The 26,091-nt window shown below is 43.2% G+C and overlaps 1 protein-coding gene across 2 annotated transcripts in view; it reads right to left on the reverse strand.

Annotated features, from left to right (window-relative positions):
* The window catches only part of DKK3 (dickkopf Wnt signaling pathway inhibitor 3), a 39,481-nt gene extending 14,049 nt beyond the window's left edge, over positions 1-25,432 (reverse strand). The window contains exons 1-4 of one of the 2 annotated variants that reach the window (XM_077321816.1): positions 25,267-25,432; positions 23,992-24,224; positions 9,175-9,306; positions 8,313-8,396 (exon numbers count right to left, since the gene is read on the reverse strand). In XM_077321816.1, coding sequence (XP_077177931.1) covers positions 8,313-8,396; positions 9,175-9,306; positions 23,992-24,201 — 426 coding nt within the window. In that variant the 5' untranslated portion in view covers positions 24,202-24,224; positions 25,267-25,432. Of the gene's footprint in view, positions 1-8,312; positions 8,397-9,174; positions 9,307-23,991; positions 24,225-24,978; positions 25,137-25,266 lie in introns of those variants that run through there. The other variant, XM_077321817.1, reaches the window with a different exon arrangement.
* Positions 25,433-26,091: the final 659 nt, after the last annotated feature.

The raw sequence follows: 26,091 nt of genomic DNA on the forward strand, positions 1-26,091 counted from the left end.
AGCTAGGTCTACCAAACAGAGATAAAGCAGGCTAGAAATCTTCCCCCCAAATCTATTATTTAATTCACATGTATACGACCCTTCCACCAGAAAACAATATGTGCCACCTAGCCGGGGGGGGGGGGGGATGCAGACCCACAACACCAAGTTCCATCTGCTTTCAAGTGTGCTTACATTTGTCTATTTTTCATCAAATCCTAAACAGAACTTTGGAAAGCCTCCAAGGACTTTGACCCAAACTTATCCTTTTTGTTTTCATCTGCCTGTATGTGTTTGGCTTAAATGTGTGCCTCTATGTTAGGGACCCTTTCAGTTTGTTTTCAATAAAAATCCTTTTTAATTTCTAAGCTGAACTGCTGTCTTTATTTTAAAAGCATTTCTGTCTGCAAAGAGGACCCCATAAACACTGGTTAAAAAGATCTTGCAGTTACCCAGCCTCTTGCTAATATATTCAAATCCCCCATAATTCCCCTCAAGGGATACATTTTGGGTAACAAACTGCTTGATAGACAAAAGTGACAGGTAGGAACATTCAGTGAATACATAAGCCTGAGCCAAAAGACTGTCCATTTCGAGACAGAATTCACAATAACTTGGCTTTCCTTTCAGTCTGGAACACCCCCCCCCCCATTCCATCCTTGTACGAAAAAGATTGTGGAGAAAACTTGAAAGATTGCATAATTAGCCAAAATTGGTTTTCTGCATGTTCTAGTACATGCAGTCAAACTCCTGGTGGAGGCAACAATGGGAATATCACCTTGACAAACATAAACGCAGATGCACGGAACAGCCTCTTGCCACTACCGTGAATGGGAAGACATTCATGACATACATGATCTTTTGTATTCATCAAAGATAAAGGCATAAAATCTGCCATATACCTAGTTCATTTTCTACCAATTTTACATCTACACTCTTGGAAACAACTTCTACTGTACAGTGATTGCAAAATATAACAGTGGTGCCACATGGAAAGTGTTAAGAGCTGACCTGCTTCTTTTCTGCAGGGAACACGGGTTTGATGGCTGCTGTATTGTTTTGGACGGCATCCCTGATAGCAGCCAGCCACCCAGAAAGATTTTTAAAAAAACACTCATTAGCAAAAGATGCTGAAAACTCTCTTGGAAGCCTCTAACAGAAAAAGGAACAAAGAAGATTTCAGAAAGCTTACATAAAACCATAACCTCTCTCAAGCGGATACACTGGATTCTACCATTCTGCAATGTTTCATTCCCATAAATCTGCTGGGATTTAGTTCAAACAACAAGAAAAAAGGAGGTGAACTCACACAATCCAGTTTATTCCTGTTTGGCACCCTGACCAGTGTAAATGGGGATGAAACTATACAGCAATAAAGAGCCTGAAAACACCAGGGGTTGCAAGAGTTACTGAGCCACACCAGATAATAGAACTGGGATGCTAAATCAAAATAGACATTAATACTAATATCTTCCTTAACCATTCACGTGCTATGGTTATTTATTATTACATTATGTTAAAAGCACTGTTACATGAGAGAGTTCGCAGAGGTCCCATATTTGACAGGTGTTTGACCCCAAGGATTCAAGTCTAAGTGTAGGGGAAACCATGGGTTGGATCCAGGATAAATTTTCCAAGGGCAGAATGGAACTCTACTGTCTTTTCCCACATTCTCAATGCATCTCACTGATCTCCAGTATAACTGAAATACTAACATGACCTTATGATTAAAAGTTCATGTATCTTATAAAATGTTGAGCAGATTCCCCTGACATGTTGGCTCATTTAAAATATTTGCAATTAAGGTTCTCAAGGGTACTCTAAAAGCCAAACCACAGTGGCACTATTATAGCTGACCAGCTCTAAAGTACAATATGAACTACATATGCCAATTTTTATGGCAAAAATCTCCAGAAATTTTACAATTCACTGTTCTGCCATAGAGTGAACAGCAACATTAACATTTCCTGTACCATTATGAATACTGGATAAACATATTTCTTGTGACTGGACTACAAGAACAATTTAAGCAGAGCTGCTAAGTAAGCATATATCGAAGCCAACTGATAAAGTTCCATGAAGCAAAAACTATAGATCAAGTTTCAAGAGTTCCCTTTAGCTAAGTCTGATGGGGAGCAAATAACTGGTTTGACAGAGAAATCCTTATGAACAGTTTGTTTTTATTATGCTGTACTTCAAGAACTCACCAACAAACTAATGCAGCTACTAAGGGCTTCATTAGCATACAGACTCAAACAATAAGTGCAGACAAGCAAATAAAAAAGTACTTCTTTAATTGAACTCTTATAACTTATCCTGACTTGTTCAATTGAACTTTTAGATCATACTCAGCATCTCCAAGCTTACCAAAATTACTATTTAGGCAAAGAAGAGACAGAATGGGAAAAAAATACAATGGGAGCACACTTCTGTACCACAGCCCTTTCATATCAAGCTGATATAACATTCAAACTAGAGGCAGGTTAGTACCTGTTCTAGAAGTGTTAAGTATAGTCATCTAGAACTGGTTCTTTTGCAGGGACAAGAATTTGAATAAAAGATGCTTAATTTGGATTTGAAACCAGCAACTAAATTAGGAGCTGTCAATCTTTTTTATCCAAAATAATCACATCAACCTGCAAAGTTATTGGATGTACCAGAACAGGTAGGGGAAGAGTTATGTGGGTTGTTCTTGCCTTGGACCAAGCCAATTCCCAGCAGCACTGGGATCTTCTTGGATCCTGCTGACAGCTGTGCAGGTCTTGGAAGTAATGGAGGACACAGGCCATACCCATTGCTTCTCCCACCCTGCTGCCAACAGAGCTCCTTGGGCACCAGCCTCAGTGGTTTGGGTGGGCAAACTTGTACACTGAGCAAAATGGCCACATGAGGCCACCCACCATGGGTGATCAAGGGTACCTATCCCCATAAAGATGTGGAAGACCTGTTACATAAATATACACCTGGTGAATATTAACTACAATTATCACTGAAGCTGAACTTCACAAATTTGAAAAAGTGGAGCACAGTGCAAGACTAACCTTCTTTTGGAGTCCAGGTATAATTCAAGAAGAGCTCAGGGTCAAATTGCAAACCCACCCCGCCACCTTTGCCCAAGCAGCTGTTGCCTTCTCTCCACTTCTGTCAAGGAAACCTTTCTACAGGCCTCCTCCCATCCTAACGTCAACTGTGGTTTTGCATTACAGCCTTGCTAACACCCATCAAGCTCCCAAATAACCATGGGCTTGGATCCAGTGATGTGTAAGTGGAAACTTAAGGGGACTTAGAACATTTCCGTTTGCACAACATCTTGTCCATATATCCTATGGTGGATATATATGGATATATATGGATATATATATTTGCATAACATCTTGCTCAAGCAGAACAAGATACACTACATTCAGCTTAGTACAGGGGCTAGAATGAGGTTTCCCCCATTCTTCTGTTTGCACAAGAACCCTAGTGCAAGGATCAATCCTTCAACAGATCCATGCCTTAGTTTGCTGAAAGCAGAACAAATTTGGAGTCCAGTGGCTCCTTTAAAAGCAACAAAGTTTTATTAAAGGCATGAGCTTTTGTGTGCATGCACACTTCCTCAGATATAATGTCATGGAATGGAAGTAATCATTTCATACTTATAGGTGAAGCGTGAGAGTATAAAGTGTGCCAATTGCCTACTACAAACCTCTGGTTTACCAGAAAATCCATGGTTTGTATTATCAGCATTCATCCAATATGGAATTACAGTTCAATAATAAAAAGAAAAGACAGAGGGGGAAATATCACTTTAGGGATGGAAAAAAGAAACCACAAATTCACAAAGTGGGCCCTGATATGTAAAGAGCCAGCATTACATCTGCTCTGGACCTATTTATGGTTTGTACCTTATTCTGGTCTTCGTGTTTATGAAGATCTGGATTCACAGCCATTTGAAGGTTTATATTAACTACTTACTCCTATAACCATTTCAAGGAAAAGTTAAACCTTCCTAGTTGTATTTCTTAAAGAAACATGCCATGTTTACACACTAGCATATAATTTGGAACAACAAAAGTTCGGTGGAATGATTTTGCATTCCCATTTCACTGACAATGAGTATGTGGAAATCAGCTTTTATTTTCTCATTACCATCGATACCATCTCATTACCATTAAAGCATAGACCACCTCCCACAGGCATACAATATCTCATACACAACTTGACTGTGTACACCATTCAAGCAAAAGGTAAGTTCAATATTATTCAAAGTAACTTACTTTCATTAAAGTAACTATAGGATTGCTGCCTGAAAGATCTATAAAATTAAGTGTGCTGTGGAGAGAGATAAACTTTTGTCCTTCTCCTACAATATCATGTCAGCCTATGCAAGGGCATAAAATACAGCAGTGGCTCCTGGGTTTAATGTATTGTAAGTGAGGCTGGACAAGCTTACTCATGATACACCTATCACTGGCTGACAGCCATGATTAATATAAATATAAATTATTAATCTAAATTTCCAAAATGAATGGAAATGATAGCTCAATGGGGCTTCCACATTCAGTGTCAGAATCTTTCCAGCTGTCAGATACAGAAGAACAGCCAGCAGGTGGGGCCTTGCATGTGGTTTTCCCTGTGGCATCCAATTGACCACTGCAGGCAACAGAATGTTGGATTATGTGGACCACTGGTTTGATCCATGATGACTGTTCTTTATACCAGAGATCCTTAATCTTTTTGTATATGTGGGCATCGTTGACTTCTGACACAACATGGGGTTCATAGCCACAAAATGTCTGCCACAAAATGCCACCTCTTGCTGCCACAAAATGAAGATCCATATACTATGGTGGCAGTTGCTGCCAAAGTAACATACGTAAATATCTTCAAGGCCAATCAAATCTCGTGGCCAACCAGAAGCCTTGTTGGGCAAAAGCCCCACCTGGCTCTGCCCACTTTCAAAAAAACACCTGGTGTGTGCCAGGAAAGATGCCAATGAGCACCAGGGCAATGACCTTTTAGACATTAGACGTCAGTCAAGTTTTAGTCTCAAGGTGAACCTGCCTTCAGAGACATTACATTGGCTCCTGGCACTAACCACTTGAATGCTAATTCTAGCATTCTAGTTTCCAACTTATCACACACACACGGCTGTTGGTAGTGCCTGGCCAACAGTACACCTGTTTAAGTGTGACAATAGTGAGGGACATGGTGAAATGCTTAGTCTAAGGTGGCTTGTGCACACCATCAACATTACTGATTTTTTTAATGCTAAAATCATTACTTCTCTATGTGTTGAGTTTTTAAATTGGATTTTATTGAAATTATGGTTTTATTGTGGTTATTATATTGCTATGTTGTTACCCACCAGGAGCCCATGCTGAGGAAGGGACAAATGTAAAACTTAATATATATAAATAAATTCAGTTTTTGGTTTAATTTTTCCCACTGGTGTATGAGTACCCATATGAATGAGTAAGCAGTACTATTTGTCTAAATAACAGGATTACCAATATAAACTTTAAGAAGGGGGTGTGTATCTAAGGACAGGAGTATTTACCTTGCTTAGTATGTAGCAGCAGATTTAAAGAGGAAAGATGGTTCAATTACTGCTGTCAGCAGCAACTCCTGCTGAGGCACAAACTTTGTTTTCTAAAGATAGTACAATAACATCTCCCAGATATCACAGAAGTCACACTGCTTCAAATAACGTGAACTGGCTCTGCGATATATACTTGCATTTAATTTTTTCCAATGACAAACCTTTAAATAACTTAATAGAAAAACTGAGAAATCCAAACCGAAGCTGAAGGCAGCTGTAAAGAAAAACTAGTGCATTCAACACTATTATATTTTTTTAGCAGCCAAGTTTTCAACAGAAAACAGTAACACTATAACCATATTACCAGCATCTTTCTGATCAATACATTCTCTGGTATACATGAGTGGAGGCCAGGATCATCGAGATGGCTGGTAGCAATTGAGGAGGATCAAAGTTTTTGGAAGCTCTTCAACTTTATGTTCTTGGCTGTTCAATAGAAAACTAAGGACTGTGGACCTCAAATTTGAAAGAATGCATAATACTGTTGATTTCTAAATTAATAGACAGCAAATACTGAGAGAGCAATGAACTGGCAATCCTTCTCTCACAAAGGAAAAATAAACATGCATACTAATCCTGCAATCAATCTCCTGCAATCAATCTTGGAGGGCCCATATTCAGCCTGGGCTAAAACAACAGCACTGGCTGCCAGTTTGCTTCCGGATCAAGTTCAAGTTTTTGGTTTTGGTTTTGACCTTAAGGCTATACATGGCCTGCGTCCTGCTTACCTGAGGGACCACTTATCTGCTCATGCCCCCCCCCGCATGGCCCTTCACTCTGCGGGTATGAATCTACTGGTGGTCCAGGGCCCCTGGGATATTCACCTGGCCTCAACCAGGGCCAGGGCCTTCTCAGCCCCTTGCCCCAGCCTGGTGGAATGAGCTCCTGGAAGAGCTAAGGCAGAGCTATCCAGGTGATGCAGGACCTGTAAGATGGAGCTCTTCCACCAGGTATTTGGTTGAGGCTGGGGGGAATGCCTGGAGAACTGGGGTCCCACTCATTGATGCACCCAATACATCTGGTGCAATAAGTTAGAGCCTGGAGGAGGTAAGCAAAGTAGGTGCTGGAAAATTCTAACCGCTGATTGATTGATTGGTTGAAGAGTAACTGTGGGGTTTTGCCACCATCTGTGGATTTCTTGCTTTGATCATTCTATTTTTAGGGATTGTATCTCAATGTTTTATGGGTTTTTATAGGGTATGTTTTATTGTTGTAAGCCATCTCAGGACATCTCAGTCGAGAGGGGCAGGGTATAAATTAAATTATAAATAAATCATCAGCCTAAATTTTTGGATCTCTTACAAAGCACCATTATCTTGATATAGATAGCAATATGCATGCTATCACACTAAACTCAGAACTTAAAAAGTTTTCCGGCATTCCTTTCTTTTCCTAATACCTCCACCCAACCAACAGAAAGATCACCCCCAAATTTGTAGGTTGGGTGAAAATTTCATGTGTATAACCACACACGCACACAGAGCTCCAGATGGCCTGATGGACATTGCCTTAAAGTTAACATGAAGTTGCCCTGATATTAAAATCAAAATCTGCATGTATTATATTTTAATCAATAGGCTTTAAGGTTTGGGAAAGATAATGGCAAAGCAAGGGATGCTGCTTTGTGAAAGAGTGCTGCTTCTTCCATCTCCCCAAGGGCAGTAAAGTATTTCGGGTTTGCTGTAGACTAGAGTTTGCCATCATATCTGAAACACCTCTAGTCTAGGATATATAAATAACAAACATCCATAAGTAATAATGAGAGTGGTAAGAAGGAAACCAAGACATCTTTAAAGTTTCTTTTATAGATCCTTTCTGCTGCAATTAGAATGCGTATATGGATAATGCTTATACATTAAACGATACATATTTTATACAAGTCAAGCCAGGAACCAGAGAAAAGGCGAGGTACATATAACTGAACATGTACCGCTTATCCTGAGTCTGAACTTGAGCTGTGAACTGACGTAAAACTTTTGGATGAAAGCCAGGCATCTATGTTAGAGTCTATCAATCCCAGCTGAAATCTGAGAAAGGAAAAGTTAGTCTGAGTATGTAAATGGCGCCTCTCAACAATGCAGCACCTTCCAAGAACTGGACTTCGGTGTCAGCACTGGCAGAAAGCCCAGTTCCTGTTCTAAGGACTTGAAACCGATATTTTTATTTGGAGGCCTGCAGGACATCATTTGAACAGCTATCAAGATGAAGTAGCTGTATGAAGTATATTCTTTCACAATACAAGGCTTAGTTTCCACTACCGTATTTATTTAAAACACACTATTTTCAACATTTACCAACCAGTTTTTACCTTTACTGGTAAAAAATAGCCTTTAAATGGATTGCTAAGCCTAATGCTACAAACAAGCCATTAAGGGCGCCTATGACGAACGGACTGGAGAAATATTCCATGTAACAGATCTCAGTAAGCGTTCCTATTTAATAAAGATTGAGACTTTCTACTCCTTATTAACTTTCCAATATCTTAAACATCACTTACTGCTTAAAGAATGAAATATATGAAACACTGGCTTGCGGTCATGGTTGACATTACGGAAGAAACCAGTGCCTCAATAATGTTCCCAGCAAAGGTACATCATGAAATGTTACAACAAACGGGATTGAAAGATAATCCAAAATTTTAATACACATATTATGAACAGAAAACTTTTATCTAGTTTGACTACAACTGTCATCTTTGCAGAATATATTAGCAACATTTCATTTCAATTTCCTAAAGGAGGCTACTTACATGATTCCTCTTACTCTCCCCTTCTTGTATTGATGTAATAACAGTTTCAGAATAGCTAACAGATCCAGTTTTATTATCAGTAGCCTAATAGTACAAAGAAATACATTATGTTAGATCAAGATTTTAAATCCATTTGCTTCTTATCCATCTAAAAATGCTGTATTTTTTTTAGTTGTTCTTAAATATGCACAACTCATCTAGCATGTAAAAACTTGCTGAACTTAAGCAAAAAGAAGATTCAAGACATGTCAACAATTAAATGGTTAAAAAAAAAACTCTTGTGGCAGTCCAGAAGCTGGATGAGTTGCAAGTCCTTTATCATTTATTACTACTTCACAAATGAAATAATCATTTTTTCTCCTAAACAATACCATATATATGGAACTGGATCATAGTGGTAGTATCTGCAATACAAATTTATACTCAGCCAAGAGAAGTATGCTTGGAATCCAAAATACCTAAGCAAATTCAAAGATTTCACTGGCTACCTAAAGCACATGAAAATATAGCTTGGTTGGTTTTCCTGGGCAGGTGTTTCCTAACTGTGGGGCCACTATGGAGAAGACTCTGCCCCAAGTTTCTGCCACTACACATCCTGATAGAAAGGCATCTGGAGCAAGTCCAATCAGAGGTCAAGGAATTTAATATGCAAGATTATGCTTTCCAGGCAATAAGCAACACTATGGCAAATAAGCATACTGATAATTAGTGGAGATGAACAAGATTTCAATGTGCCATTAGGATATGGGCAGCACAATTCCTTAGCCTAACCTTCCAAATAATTGACAACAGGACTATATAAAAGGCAGTACAAAAATCAAATTGGATCTCACACATACCATATACAAAAGAAAGGTCTTACCTTATTGATTTCCTGGTGAATATGTAGAGTTTTATTTCCAGTTTTTGCATCTATGTAAGAGTCATTGTGATAGTTGGGAGGAAACTGGTCAAAATCAGAGATCTGTTTAGAACCATCTTCTTCTGCCTCAATCTAGCAAAAATAATGATTTAAAACACATTATCATTGTATAAAGTGTTTATTTATATACCGCTCTCCCTGAAGGCTCAGGGTGGTTTACATAGAACTGAAAACTATACATGGAACCATACATATAATAACTATAACATTAATATTGTTGACTGATAACAATAAATCATTCTGCTAGGTACCATTCAGACAGTTAAGTACACTAGTGGGAAGCTGACCCAGCACAAAAGCACTTTCCAGATATCTCTAATGATTCATATTCATTCCCCTATGTTGCCATTCTGGTTTTTCCTCATTATCTCTCCCCCCCCACACACACACATCTTCCCTAAGATAGATTTTCACATCCTTTTTTTCACATTGCAGAATGAATTCACAAGATAGCTTCTTGCTCAAAATGTAAACATTTTCCCCCAGCTTTTCTCAAAAAGGGCAAGTTTGGGTGTCAGTGTTTCAGCATTTCAGGGTTGGAGAGCAGCTGTGCTGAAACAGAAGTTCAGTCCCATTCAGTCCCGTTCAGCACTTGCAGCCAACCACTGCCTTCCTTACCCTTCCTTCATTAACACTCAAGAGCAGAGGCTAGCATGTCCACAGGCACCATTTTCAAATACATTTTGCAGCGTGTGCAGCTACCCTGTAAGCATGCCATTGAAGGAAACAAGCTGTTGTGAACAGTGCAAGTCAGGGATAGGAATTAAAAACTGGGAGGGGGAGCCACACTGGGAGGGGGGAGAACACACAAACATGGGGAGAGAAGCAACCAAAAAGGGATGAGACACACACCAGGTACAATTCTGAGTTGTGGAGATGGGCACAAACTAGTTAATGACCTTTAAATAGCCATGAAGTTGGCCAGTTAATGCCCCCTCCAAGCCCAGGAGGGGAGTGGTCACCTCCCCTGAACATTTCCCAAACCCTTTGGCTAGTTGGGTTTGGTATTCAGGCCATTTAAACCTAGCAACTGAGCAAGGAGAGCCACCCCTCAGCTATTAGTTTTAAATTACTCTGAGCCATTAAACCACCCATTTCAAAAAGCCTGCAAGCAGTTTCAGCACAGCAGATCACTTCCCTTTTGTTGTTGTTAGGTGCGAAGTCCTGTCCGACCCATCGCGACCCCATTCCCTCCCTCTAGTTGGCTAAAAAGACTTGCAGCCAATTCAGTCTAAGAGCCAGGAGGCCTGCGAACCCCACTGTCAAGCCCAAAAGGCCCAGAACCTTTTCAGGCTGCTGCATCACTTTTCTCTTTTTGGAAGGAGGGGGTCCTCTGGAGTACTGCAGAGTGGGAGGGACCAAGCTGGGCATCCTTTTAAGGGATGACCTGATGTGCCTTGGCCTCTTTTCCCTTCTAGCACCCGAAGACGTTGCCCACCCTCCCTCCCTATTGTTAGACATGGGATTTAATGTTTGTTATAAGATTTGGAAGTTGACTACTTATTGTTAATTGTCACAGTCAGCAGACTGGAGGCATGCGGCTTGCATGCTGGCCTCCCCAGGCCTGGTAGCCCCTTAAGGAGCTGTGTGGATGCGCAGCCTTTCCAGGGGACAAGGAACCCAACAAAAGGCAGATGCCCAGCAGATTCACTCAGGATGGCTACCTTCCATTAATCAGCAGGCCACTAGGTTCGGGTTTCCGGGCTGGCTAGCCAAAGGAAACCATTGAGGGGGCATGCTGATTAAGGCTGCCTTGTGGTCGGCTGGCCACAAGAGGGCCAGATCTGTCTCCCATGCTTGCTGTGGCCAGTATTCATGCCAAAAAGTAGTAGAGTCCAGTGTCCTTATTGAGGCTATCAGTATCCCCCTGCAAAGCAGTGATAAAACTTCTAAAAGTGGCTGCAGTCTGGAAAATGCCAAAGCCAGCAAGAGCAGCTCCTTTTTTAGTACCCAAAGAAGTCCCAAAGCGGCCTATAATTGCCTAACCTTCCTCCCTGCACAATAGACACCCTGAAAGGTAGGTGAGGCAGAGAGAGCTCTGAGAGGAACTGTGACTGATCCAAAGTCACCCAGCTGGCTGCATGGGGAATCAAACCTGGTTCTCCAGATTAGACACCAAGCTGGCTCACAAGTCAAGTCAACACACAACAGACATGAAAATACACCTCTGTGTATACAATGTTTTTGTAGCCGTACAATTTCTCTCCTTTTTTGTATTTTGTCATGACTCTCCATGTAGAGCTGACCTTGAGAAGTATTTGTAAACTTCAATCAGTATAGATTGCTGCAGCTAGGATGCTGACTGGAGTATGTCATTGGGTTCATATAACTCCAGGTTTGGCCTATATATACTGGCTACCAGTTTGTTGCCAGACACCATTCAAAGTGCTGGTTCTGACCTTCAAATCCCTATATGGAACCCAGAATTACACCTGATCTCATAAAACAGAGCTCAGTTCCATTTGAGAAAATGGATGCTTTGTAGGGAACATCATATGGCAACCCATTGAGAAACCCCAGAAGTGCAGAATATGGTTGAGAAGCATAGCTGTGTACATACCCAGGGACCCTCCCCTTGCCACCCCCTCCAGGTCCATCATTGGTCATTTGTACTGGGTGTCTGGGTGGCAGGTTAAAATGGATAGAGAGGTTGTCAAGAGGCATTTAGCTGCACTGGTTGAGTTCAAATCCCCTGGGCTGGATGAAATGCACCCGAGAGTGCTCAAAGAACTTTCCAGAGAACTTGCACAGCCCTTGTCCATCATCTTCGGGACCTCTTTAAGGACTGGAGATGTCCCGGAGGACTGGAAGAGAGCAAACGTTATTCCAATCTTCAAAAAAGGGAGGAAGGATGACCCGGGAAACTACCGACCAGTGAGTCTGACCTCTATTGTGGGGAAGATAATGAAGCAGATATTAAAGGGAGTGATCTGCAAACATCTGGAGGACAATTTGGCGATCCAAGGAAGTCAGCATGGATTTGTCTCCAACAGGTCCTGCCAGACCAACCTGGTTTCCTTTTTTGACCAAGTAACAGGTTTGCTGGATCGTGGAAATTCGGTTGATGTCGTTTACTTGGATTTTAGTAAAGCTTTTGATAGCTTCCCCATGATGTTCTGATGGATGTTGAAGGACTGCAGTCTGAATTTTCAGATAGTTAGGTGGATAGGGAATTGGTTAGAGAACCACACTCAAAGAGTTGTTGTCAATGGTGTTTCATCAGACTGGAGAGAGGTGAGTAGCGGGGTACCTCAGGGCTCGGTGCTCGGCCCGGTACTTTTTAACATATTTATTAATGATCTAGATGAGGGGGTAGAGGGACTACTCATCAAGTTTGCAGATGACACCAAATTGGGAGGACTGGCAAATACTCCGGAAGATAGAGGCAGAGTTCAATGAGATCTGAACACAATGGAAAAATGGGCAGATGAGAACAAGATGCAATTTAATAAAGATAAGTGTAAAGTTCTGCATCTGGGTCAGAAAAATGAAAAGCATGCCTACTGGATGGGGGATATGCTTCTAGGTAACACTGTGTGTGAACGAGACCTTGGGGCACTTGTGGATTGTAAACTAAACATGAGCAGGCACTGTGATGCAGCGGTAAAAAAGGCAAATGCCATTTTGGGCTGTATCAACAGGGGCATCACATCAAAATCACAAGATGTCATAGTCCAATTGTATACGGCACTGGTCAGACCACACCTGGAGTACTGTGTGCAGTTCTGGAGGCCTCACTTCAAGAAGTACGTAGATAAAATTGAAAGGGTACAGAGGAGAGCGACGAAGATGATCTGGGGCCAAGGGACCAAGCCCTATGAAGATAGGTTGAGGGACTTGGGAATGTTCAGCCTGGAGAAAAGGAGGTTGAGAGGGGACATGGTAGCCCTCTTTTAGTATTTGAAAGGTTGTCACTTGGAGGAGGGCAGGATGCTGTTTCTGTTGGCTGCAGAGGAGAGGACACGCAGTAATGGGTTTAAACTACAAGCACAACGATATAGGCTAGATATCAGGAAAAAAGTTTTCACAGTCAGAGTAGTTCAGCAGTGGAATAGGCTGCCTAAGGAGGTGGTGAGCTCCCCCTCACTGGCAGACTTCAAGCAAAGTTTGGATGCACACTTTTCTTGGATGCTTAGGGCTAATCCTGCGTTGAGCAGGGGGTTGGACTAGATGGCCTGTATGGCCCCTTCCAACTCTACGATTCCATGATTCTATGATTCTACTGTGTTTTAAATTGGGTGACCAGCACTAAGCCTCCAGGGAAGGGTGACAAGTATAAAAATAAAACAACATTTTAAAAATATATACTAGATAAAACCCAGCAAGCATAAATAAAATCCATAGCCTGAAAAAACTGTACAAAATAAAAGAGAAAGCATCTGTAAAAGCATTAACAGATAAAAATCCTAAAGCCATTAACAGATAAAAATCCTAAAGCCAATCCAAAAATTCAAACTTAAGTGATAAAACAGGAACCACCCAACATCATATGAATGAAAGGGAATATGGCATTTTAGAAGCTGGAGGTTGTAAAGATGAGTTAGAACCAACATACAACTATCCCAGGCACAACTCTCCTTAGCATCTACAGAAAATGTGGAGGGTAGATTCTATGGCATTATACTCTACTGAGGTCCCTCATCTCGTCAAACCCCAACCTCTCCAGGCTTCACCCCCAAACTCTGCAGACACTTTCCAACACACCTCTGGCAACCCTACTTCTTCCCCCGTGGTTTTCTTGGGGTCCTGGTTCAGCATCAAAATGAACAAAAGGAAACAGCACTACTTTGGGTTCCTCTTCGTCTTTTAAGCCAGTAAAGATACCCATATTCTCTGCAATGCTCTAGGCAAATAACTTTTGCTCTAACAATCCTATTATGTTTACAGATCCATTATCTGCTGCAGGAAGAACCTCAGGGCTTTTCTGCTCATTGTTATAGTGTGAAGCCAGCTGTATGGCAAAGCACAAGAAAAAATAGCAATTCACTGGCACTCCACACCTCTTGAGTTGTCTTGCATGTTTTTACGCATCTTGCACTCCTCACAAACGTGAGAAGAGAAAGCTACACGCTTGTTGCGCTTTGGACTGCCCTCCCCTGTCAATCACTTTGGCAAACCAATCCCCTCCCAGCATGGCTGATTGACATGTGAAACTCCTATGATTGAAGGGTTTTTTTAAATGTACTTATTACTTTAAACACCTGTCCGCATATTCATAGAGGCACAGACAATAACTGCCGAGGTACATGTATGCCTAATTTTGCTTCAGCAGTGTCTCAATTTTTAAAAAGAACTTCCCATCTTGTACTCAGTCAGTTTTTAAATACCAGGGAATAATATATGAATTACTTATTATCTAAAACATAAATTTGTTGCTTCTTTTGGATGCTCAATATAAGGTAAAAGTAGACCACAGCTAACTAGATGAACAAAAGACGTAACTCAGTTTAGAACGTTTAAAGGTTCCTGTAAAATAATTTCCTGGAGGAGAAAGAACAGGATATGCAAAGGGATCAAACAATTCATTTAAAAGATTGGATGGAAAAACGACAGTATTACTGCACTGATAAGAGTAAACCTGTCAGAGATCTGAATGCCGTTCTCTGATCTGTGGAAACTATCTTGTTCAGGGTTTGCAAGACAGTTTTCAATTACCCAGTTGGGAATAGACAAATAAGCCACTACCCCTTCTTCAATTATTTGTACATTCTTGCACAATAAAACACAACAATAAACAAATGGCAAACCCACAGCAAATGGACACGATTAGTTCAATACATCCTGGAGGCAACTTAATCATCTACTCAACAGCTGACATCTTGCTCTCCTTTATTCACATGTCATAGATTGCCTCTAGTCTGGGTTAATGAAAAACTTAATTTCTATGGTGTTTATGTTCTCTTTAACAGAATGTTCTCTTTAACAGAATTCTGTCCATGCCCCTACTTTAGAGGTAAGAGGAGCTCTATGTTCCTCCTAAAGTAATAAGCAGTGGATTCAGCAGAGCAGCAGAGCTAACTCTGTATACTGAGGGTCATAATAGACACCTGAATGTGTTGTCAAATTCACTGATTATTGCACAACACAAATAGCATAGAAGTCCCAGAAAATCCTGGTGTTATTTCTGAGTATACCAGCCTATTAAAACCTATAAGTGATTAGGGTTGGCAGGACTAATTCAGGGAATGCCAGGAGATTGTGGGAGATTTCTTAGCAAGGAGGTGGTGTTACTTTGTGATGTCATGTCCTGTGATGCCCTTTCCAGAAAGCCAGCTTGGTATAGTGGTTAGGAGTGTGGACTTCTAATCTGGCATACTGGGTTAGATTCTGCACTCCCCCACATGCAACCAGCTGGGTGACCTTGGGCTCGCCACAGTACTGATAAAACTGTTCTGACCGAGCAGGAATATCAGGGCTCTCTCAGCCTCACCTACCTCATAGGGTGTCTGTTGTGGGGGGAGGAAAGGGAAGGCGACTGTAAGCCACTTTGAGACTCCTTTGGGTAGAGAAAAGCAGCATATAAAAACCAACTCTTCTTCTTCTTCTTCAAAGGTCAAGAAACAGCACATTGTAGTGCTAATTCAAACCTGCCCCTTCTTGTGATGTTACTTTAGGACCCATCCCCAAACCAGTCCTTTCCAGTAAGAGCTTCAAATAAATCACACAGCACAGCTTACTATGCTCCTCCAAATGGTTTATATTCTCTTTAACTGCTTACATTGATTTTGGCAGTGAACTGACCTTATACATAGCCCTTTCTGTGATGTCTCCCCACCTCCATTTCATCGTCCATAAACCCTTATAAAGTAGATTGGGCTGAGAGAAACTGAGGGCAATTATGAGGTTATTTTATTTTAATGCCTTCCTTTCTTGTTCTAACCTCATAACTGCCCTCCTGTTCCCTGTCCTTTGGTCAAACAATGTTTATATTGCTGGCTCCTGGTCAAGCAGCCAATAGGGTCTCCCAGTTGTTGGAACACTGACATCTAGCAAGGTAACAAGACGCCTTCCAAATTGCTCAATTCTGCTCCTAACTGGAGTTAAGGGTATTTCATTTATTTGTTTGATTTTCTGGTAATTTATTATTACCCCACAATAAAATAAAAAACATCCTACATTTAATGACAGACTAAACTCTCCCCCACCCCCATCTGTTAGATAACTGCCCTGTCTGGTGCCTCAGGGTAGAAGATGTAATATAAGGAGAGCCTGATGTCCCAGCTGAACTGAGGAGGGGCCCTTAAATTTATTGCCACCCGGCCTCAACCAACTGTCCAGTGGAAGACCTCCATCTTGCTGGCCTTGCAGAACTATACAAGTTCTGTTAGGGCCCTTAGATCTTCTGGGAGCTCATTTCACCATGTTGGGGCCGGGACTGAAAAGGCCCTGGCCAATGCCAGGTGTACTTCTTGTGGGCCAGGGACCACCAGCAGATTCATGCCCACTGAGTGCAAGGCCCTGCAGGGGGCAGATATATGGAGCCCAGACCACGGATGGCCTTGAAGGTTAGCACCAAAACCTTGAACCTGATACCAAATGCAACTGGCAGCCAGTGCATCTGCCTCAGCACCGGCTGAATGTGAGCCCTCCAAGGCAGTGGTCCCCAACCCCCGGTCTGCGGCCTGGTGCTGGGCCGCGAAGGCCTCAGTGCTGGGCCGCGGCTCCCTCTTCCCGCCCCCCCCAGCGAAGCTCGCCAGGCTGCGAGCAAAGCGGCCGCCAAAGCGGCCAATCAGCTTGCGGCCCGGCAAGCTTCTTGCTTTGGGAGGGGGCGGGAAGAGAAGCTTGCCGGGCCGCATGCTAATCGGCCGCTTCAGTGGCCGATTTCCTTGCAGCCTGGAGGGGCGGGGAGAGGGAGCCGCGGCCGCCAGCATGCCGGCGGCACAAACGCGCACGCGTAGACTTGCCGCGCATGAGCATTTGTGTCCGGCGGGGGCGCAAACACGCACGGCAAGTCCGCGCATGCGCGTTTGCGCCGGGGCTGCCCTCTCCCCGGACCTCGGCGCAGTGGTCCGCAGCCTGACAAAGGTTGCGGACCACTGCTCCAAGGTACTCCAGTAAGGCCCTAGGAGCTGCATTCTGCACCAGCTGTAATTTCTGGATCTAGGACAAGGATAGGCCCACATGGATCACTGTGGCCAGGCGCTCAAAGGGCAGATACGGCACTAGTAGCCTCGCTTGCTGTAGATGGAGGGGAAAAAGTACCCCAATGCTATCCAAAATTGAGCTTGTGTGTGTATAGTTTTTAAAAAAATGTACTTGCAAATGAAACACAAACACATTTGTAAAAAATCTGAAGGAAATTCTGGTATGTGGTTAATAATAGGTACAGTTTCCTGTGGGAGTAGTCACCTAAGTCTCTTTTTCATAGTATGGAAATCCACAGACCATATTTTAAATTAAAGTATTTCTGTAGAATCTGGATGCTTATAGCATGACAATATTAAGTATAGACTTAAAAACAGAACATCCTATGACACTAAAGGACATGTAGTTTATAGTATGCTCTGTACAAAGGATTACTGTACAGTAGGGATATGAATTTAAAATTCCTCCACTGGAGGTATACATGGAAATCACTGGTTTGGGTAATTACAGTGATTTCATAGAATAGGAATACAAGTCCAGGATTGAGTGGGGGAGAAAAATATTTTTAATCATGTTCAGATACTTATCAGCCACACAGCATGCACTTCTGTTTACCTTTTATTCTACTGATGATTTTCCAGACAATGGCGTTTCTCCCTTCCAATCAGATCCTTCAAAGGAGGGAGCACTCAGCCAATGACCTTGGGGGACAAGCTGTGGAGAGCTGCTGTTTTCCTCTCCCTCTTTTGTATGGGTGAAACAATTTTTTCTCTGTAAATAGACTAGCTGGGAACATCTTGTTCGGCAACTTATAGAACTAAACTCTTGGTCCAATTCACTTGAAACCTGAGGGTTCTTCACAGAACAGGCAGCAATTGCTCTGCAGCAATTTCAGCCTCATTTAATTGAGAAGCAGCCACTCTAACCACACACACCCCAAAAAAGTTCCCCCTTCCTTGGAATCAAAGAGTAGGCCACAATAAGGAAAGTTGGTGAACACAGCTTTCAGTTAAAAGGTAAACATTTTTGTCAGTCACTATAAGAGTAGGAAAATGAAATGAATGCAGACAGTTTGTTTTAAAAGATGTCAGTGGCTATTGCCATTCCACCCCAATAGGAATTGGTGGATAAAATTATACCTGCTCCAATAGGAATGTACTTCAGTGGTCATAAAGATTCTGGAGAAGGAGGCGGGGGAAATCAAGTAAGTCCTAGATTCCCTAAAATTCCTAGGAAGAGCTGGTGATCTGATTCTAAACACACTAATGTAGACTTTCTCAGTAAGAGTCTCGTGAAACCCTGGGGTTTCTTGACAGCCCTGAAAGGGTTTCCCAAATGAGAGGGAGGTAATTTTATATATATATTTAAAATTGCTAAACATGTATTGGGTGATATGACCATATATGGTCATGTCAAACCCCCTCCCAAAATGGCCGGTGATGGGTCTGGAGGGGGTGGGGAGGGGCTGCAGGTGGGCATGTACACAGCTATGCTTCAACCATATTCTGCACAATTGTGCCACTTCTGTAGTTTCGCAAAGCCTGAAGAATGTTTCAGGGGTTTCTTATCAGTAAAAGAAGTCAAGAAAGGCTGCACTAATAGAAAGCAAGTGCATTTATTTCCAAGTATTTAGTATTGGGGTGTCAGTGACAGGAAGCAAAAGGGCTATCAGAAGACTTGTCACCACCACATAATTAAAGAATGCGACACAAGTGCCAAACCAGAGTCATACAAAGACCATTTATAGAATCAAACACTGGTCTTGTGCCTCTTGCTAGTACTCAGAGTATAGTCTCTAAAATGAGGCATTACAGCTCAAGGTTGCCTGAATGTCACATTCTATAATATGGGTGTGTTCTCCTCCTATCTCAGGTAAGTGGCTGTTAGCTGTCCTCACCCAGGTGAAGAGCATGTTGCAGATGGTCCCTGCCCATATTCCATGCCTGTACTCTTCACATGAGAAACATATCCCAGGACTCAACACCAGCTCCGCATTAATTTCTTTTTAGTTTTAAAGGTTTTATTCTAGACTAGTAATAAAGCCCGCTGCACTTGAAATGCAGCGGGCACTAGCGGGCGTCAGACCCTTCCCGGGGCGGGTGGCAGCCTTCACGAGCCCCCCCACCACCGCCGCTGTGGCTGGGTGTGTGCGAGGCGGGTCGTCTTCGCCACCGTGTCCGTGTCCAATGGTGCGTCCGCGCTGCTGCCTACCTGTGTTCCTTGGGGCCAGGGAGGAGATGTCCGCGGGCGCTTTGCGGGAGAGAGGTTGGTGGGCTGGGAGAGAGGTGGACCGGGAGAGAGGTTGGTGGGCGGCGAGCCATTGTCAGCAGCGCGGCTGGCGGCCGTCCTTTCCGCGGGCTCCTCACCGTGTTGGTTGGTGCCGGGAGTTGCCACCGCCAACTCTCAGTGCTGCGGGCCACCAGTCATCCTGGTGGCGGGGCCGAAACGCGTGTTGGGCGCCTCAGCACAGAGTGGGCGCCAGCGGTTCCCCGGCGCCTCTGCCGCCGATAGTGGTGGGCGGCAGCCAGCACCTGTGATTGGCGGCTGCTGTCACTTGGGGGGGGCGCCGCTTGTTTCGGCGGCGAGGGAACAAATGGCGGAGTGCGGGGGAACGCAGCGGACGTTTGAGGGGCGGTTCGGGAGGTGCTTTGCACCTCCCGATTCATCAGTCCACAATTGATCCCTTGCCGCTGGACTGACAATCGGAGGGCCCAATCGGCAGGCGCAAAGCGCCTGCTGATTGGGCCCTCCGATTGTCAGTCATGAGGAGGGGGCCTATCGGCACCCTTCCTCATCACGGACAGGGCCCTCTTTAGGTGCCCTTAACCGATTATTTAATCCTCTCCGCAGGAGCGGTTTAAAGAGGAGTAAGTAATCTTCCACTGAACAGTTCAGAAAAGCAAGTCCTGCAGTCCAAGTGTACTTAATTGCACACAGCTCCCCTCCCCATGCAGCTGTATTCTTTCCTGTTTGTCAAGGCAACATTTCCATGCAGCTGGATAGTTCTCAGCTATACAAACAAAAGGCTTTATTTTTCGTCTCCTGAAGACTTCAGCTTAGTGGTTCTCTAACATACTATTTTTTTCACATGGAAATTGCAGGCACATAGCTAAAGTTCAGATTCTAGTCTTAAACTAAATTCAAGTATATCCACAGGGCAAGATTTCCCCACTTCACAAACACAAATTGCCTTTAAAAAATCTCTCAGGAGAGTTTCTCTCATGCTTCTCTAAACCGAGATCGATTTGCAGAATGAAGCAAAAAAAAATGTATGTGGAATATTTTTAAAAGGCTATTCCTCAACGTTTTTTAAAGTATTGGACTGCACTTCTGGATATTTGTTTCATCAGTGGAACAAACATTTCTTTTTAGAAGTACAGTTAAGAAACAATTAACTGACTGTTTAGGAGGGCTCTCTTTCCATCTAAAAAAACCCTGTGAGACAAGCTGTTCAATGAACCATCACATTTACAGAAACCTCTCTTGATATTGTTAATAATGCATTACTTCATTGATCCACAATAGTCAATTTCTCAATTAACATAATTAAGAGACAGTAAATTGACTTTTTGGTGAATTAAGATGATTTCTCAGTTAGCATTTCTCAACATAGGATCAGTCAACTGACAGATCTTTTGACTGTTTAAAATGTCTAGTCTTAAGGAGATATCTTCCATTACAGTAGTGCTAGTATTATGTTGATTGAATTTTCCCAGCACTCAAAGGAAATATTTTATTGTTGAGGAAAAATGCTTTTAAACTAATGCATTAGTGATCTGCAAGAGAATGTGGCACAAGCATTAGTAGTGTTCCTGTACCAGGAATCATGTATAACTAGAAATAAATGAAACCATACTGCATCCTCATGGGGGCTGTTCATCCAACTACAGAACTCATATGCTCTGCCATCCAACTACAGAACTCATATCGCCCTGCAACCATTTCACATGTTTTTGAACTCACATCGCCCTGCAACCACAATTCACATTGTGGATGGAAACATGTTTATTCAGAAATCCTACTATGTTTATTAGGTAAACAGCCAGAAGGTTTATGCCACACTAGTGTCTAGGTCATATGGCACTGAACACTGGATTTATGCTTCAAGCAACCATTCAATATATTTATGGAAAATATTTATATGGCTGCCTGCTACTGAGCATCACAGGACCCAAGGCAGACACTCTTTATAAGCAAACTGAACGTGATAATTCCAAAACTCTTCCAACAACAGCCAGCTAATGGTTTCTAGAAGGGTGGCAAACACATTCAAATTGATCTCTCTGGCCATAAATGAAATTAAACACATGGAATATAGACCCAATGTGAGGTGAAGTGTTTGACTAAATCTGAGAAGGCCTGGGTTCAAACCCACATCCAATTCCCTGTCTGCCAACACTTACTGCTTTTAAACATTATGCATTGAGACAATGAAACATGAACATCGGCAATTCACAGTGCTTGCTTTTGATGCACCCTCAAATTCTTCTCTGTTTCAGATCCCCTTCTTTCCTTTAGTGGCTAATCAGCAGAAGGGCAAGTCTCTCTCAGGCAGCTACTACTCACCCCCCCCCCCCCGCTTCTCTAGCGGGCCATCCTTTAGGATGCTGTCCATAGGATACCTGAATCATAATGTCTGACTACATTCCCCAGAGTGTCATCTAAGGCACTGAGGAAAGAGACGGGGCAGGAGACGCAGTGGGGTCCCCACTGGCCACAACAGTTGTTTCCATGCCCTGAAGGTAAAGAGGCTTACCTAGGAAGACCTTCTCTTCTAATTTCTAAACTTGGAACAGAATTTGGGAGGGGGAGTTATTTTGCAGCTTATTTACAAATAACTTGGTCTCTTGTGAAGTGAAATCATGGAGCCAGAAATTGGGGAACCAACTAACCAGGAAACAAAAAGTGGTAAAAGCACCCACGTGGAGTTGCTGACAGATTCATGTCCCAGCCAAAGTAAACTCATGAACTGCGGCAAATCATTCCCACTCTCAATATCTGTAAAAAACGAGCCCAAACTTAACCCCACCCAAATACTGTTAGCCAGAAAGACACATAAGCAATTGCAGGGAAAGAAAAGTGGAACAGGAACAGCAGTTAAACATATTGTCCTTTGTGCAAAGTGCAAACAATGGTTTGTGGACGAGGGGAAAGGGCCTCTTTCTGAGATCTGCACCTGGGTTCATGTTAGCAACCATGAATACTCTCTTTGTGAGAGAAAGTTACAGTTTTCACAGAATGTGCAAGGCAGTGTTTTAGCTGCCCTCTTATTCGGTCTTGTTCACATTTTTTCCACATTTGCCCTGGCATCTGCTGCTACTGGAGACAAATGTTAAATTCTTGTTACTTTGAAACTGTGCTGCGAAGTTTGTATTAGCTGTGCAAAGGGTTGTTTTTTTAATGGCATCCTACAGTGGAAAATTCTCTTGTGGCCATGCAGTATTAGAACAAAATGAGCATAAGTAGATACAAATACATTTTAATGGGAGCAGTATTCAAAAGGTAGGGGCACCATTCACAGGGGCCTCAAGTAAATCACACAGCATATCTTATTACACTTTTCCAAATGGTTTATATTATCCACCACTGGTTAAATTGATTCTGGTATTTAGATTTAAATGCATAGTGAATTTCCTAAACTTCAGTTTTCAAAGACGTAGTATAAAAATACCCAAGAGAAGAAATGTCACCTAAATCAGTAGCATCAATTGAAGCACATCTATCCCAGGTGGATTCTGACAATTTCGTTCATTTATATTCTGCTTTTCTCCTCAATGGGGACTGAAGAGGCTCCTCTCAGAAATTTTATCCACACATCAAGCCTCTTTGGTAAGTGAGGCTAAAGTCACCCAGCAGGCTTCCCTGGCAGAGTCAGGATTCAAACCCGGGTTTCCCAGGTTCTAGTTCCACACTGGTTATTCCCCAACTATACCACACTGGCTATTCTACCATCATTCCTCACTTTTTTTCTGTTATGTTCCCATTATCTGAACCAATTGAAAAAATAACCCTTCTTTGGCTAGAGCTCAATGACACATTTCAGGAAATGTTATTCAGTTTGTCACACGATAAGAAGAGGCACAACTCGGAAACCAGCAGCTAAGAAACTATAGGTGGGAATCTGTCCCGACCAATGGTAGACCACTCCTCCACAATACACAGCTCCCACCCAAATTCCAATGTGCTGATTGGGAAAGCCAGGGCAATTCCGCACATTTTAAAAAATAATGTTACGCCAGAGAAATGGCATAGTGCTAAAAATTATCGCACCTGCGGCCATTTCTCATCTTCTAGCTCTCTTGCTTTTGTCTGCCATCTTCTCGCGCTCCTTACACTCCGCATGCCAGCTTGCAATGGTGGAAGGGAGCAATTCATTGCTCCAGGCAGCTTGCATACAAAAATCCCTGGGAGAAGGGAGGTGGATGTGAGGGCAGGATACTGGAGGCAGAGATAGTGCTAATTTGCCTCCTAGTTGCTCCCCTGTAGCTCATGCTTTTTAGGCTGGGGAATCCACTTTATGCAATTCCCCAGCTAACATTTTAAAATGGAGGATGTAGCTACTGGTTTGCTGCTTGGGTGCTGGATGTTGGTGATGTCATGCAAAAAGCCAAAAATATGGCATCTTCATAAGGTAAGCATTTCACTATATTTATCGGGTGTGGAATGGCTTACCTCTTCAACTGCATTCCTCAGTTTGTACTCCGTATCCTCCATCAACTCTTCCACTTCACGGAACATCTCACTCAGGCTGGCTTTTTCCTTGGGAAAACTTAGAATTATCTCCTCAGGGTGCTGCTTTTTACCTCCATCTAAGGTGGGAGCTGCATATACCACCCCTAGAAGGATGGGCAGGAACATGAGTCTTGACCAAAGCAGGGACATTCTTAACACTCTCTGCTGAGTCCCTGGAAGCAAAAGCCACACACAAAGAAGGGTCTTTCAGATAAAAAAAAACTAAACAGGGAATGCAGACACCTCTACCATAAGACTGACATGGTCTTACTACTGGTCCAAAAATGCTGTTATTGAATGTCTGGAAGACTTTTGAATAGAGTTGTGGAGTTTCAGTGGACCCAGATACCTTCTAGCACAATCCTTTACTCAAAGACAAGAGGATCCACCAAAGTCTTTCCTTATGCATAAGTATCTTCAAACTTACATCTGCCTACATTTGTATGCACCTGAAAGCATACCTGCACTAAGCTATATACTCCTGTTGTAGCAATACAGTTGCAATAATTATAGTACACAAGTTATGCTTCCAATTCATGAACGATTTCCTCTTCATGAATATGGGCATGTGAGACCCCCCTCCCCAAGCTGTTCACATCTAGGCAATCTGCAGTTCAGGTAAGGACAACCAATACTGTGAGTGGTCAAAGATGAACAGAATCTGAAGCAGCAAGATTGTGAGCCTACAGAAGTGCCTGCCCTGACCTGGATAATGCCATGTGAGCCTGATCTCAATCAGATCTCCGAACCTAAGCAGGCAAGGGAGACCATCAAGGAGTACCAGGGTCATGGAGGCAGGCAATGGCAAATCACCTCTGAACATCTCTTGCCTTGAAAACCCCTGAGGTGCCATAAGCCAGCTGTGACCTAAACGTCGACATGACAAAGAAAACAATGCCCGTATTAGAAACTAGAAGAGATTCCTACCAAGTTAGTGTCGGGAACAGAAAATTCCACTGCTGCTACTTGACCAAAAGATACATGTTGCAGTGGAATACCACTGGGAAGCAGAAGAAACCCGCAGCGCACACAGTCACCTGCGAGGCATCCACTCAGAGAGACCCACAGGAAAAGTGTGGAGTCCTCCCGTCAAAGGAAGAGCAGTCATTGGCATGTCCGTAAGCCGGCTTTAACTGAGCTCAGTGTAGTCTTGTGTCAGCCGGCTCAAGATGCTAGCCTCAAGCGCCCCCTCCCACCGGCTTCCTTCCCAAATACCTGCTTCTTCCTCCGCTCCTCCAGCCCACGAACCCCTTTCGTTCTTCTCCGGCCGGTGCCTGGCTGGCGAGCGGGCAGAGGATGCTCCTGGCCACCACCGAGACGACCCGCCCTCCGATGGCCAGACGAGGAACCGCCTTCGCCGCGCTTCCAGGCCAGCCAGAGCAGGCGACAGCCGAGCCTTGTGCGCCCTCCTTTCCACTATTGGCTGAAAGCGCTGCGGGAGCTAGGGGGCGGGGCCAGGTGATCGGAAGGTGGGGGGCCACAGCTGGTGTCGAGAGAGCCAGCGGGCGAGTCCCGCCGGTCTGAATCAGCAGATCAAAGTTTGAGTGTCCAGGTCTTCTGGAGAGTAAAGGGTGTTTCCAGGGCTGGCGTTCAGGAAGCGTGCTAACTGGGGATGCTATAGGCTGCTATGGTAGATTTCACACACAAAAAAAATAGTTTTAGAAATCTCTGTACACTACTACCCGAAGAAGTCGCGGATTACACTCAAGGAGTACACTGTTGAGGTTTAAATCTGGAACTTGTGAAAATCTGATACTCAGGATCCTCTTGAGCACGTAGAGTATGACTGCTGGATAACCAGGACTAAGGCATGTGGTGTGATTTTAGACTGATTAATTCGTTATTGGTAATGGCGCTGTTGTTTAGTTGGTGGAGTAGGATGGTGGCATCTTTCCATTTTTCTGGCATTGCCCTGTATTCTTGCCACAGGTGTCCCATCCTCTGTCTTTCCTGACAAGAAAAAAAGAGAGGGGCTTCTTTCAAAGCCTGATGGCTCCTCAGATCCTTCTACCATAAAAAAAACAGCATGGTTAATAAACT

The sequence above is a fragment of the Paroedura picta genome, chromosome 2 (assembly GCF_049243985.1).
Source record: "Paroedura picta isolate Pp20150507F chromosome 2, Ppicta_v3.0, whole genome shotgun sequence".
In the NCBI taxonomy this organism is placed as follows: domain Eukaryota; kingdom Metazoa; phylum Chordata; class Lepidosauria; order Squamata; family Gekkonidae; genus Paroedura; species Paroedura picta.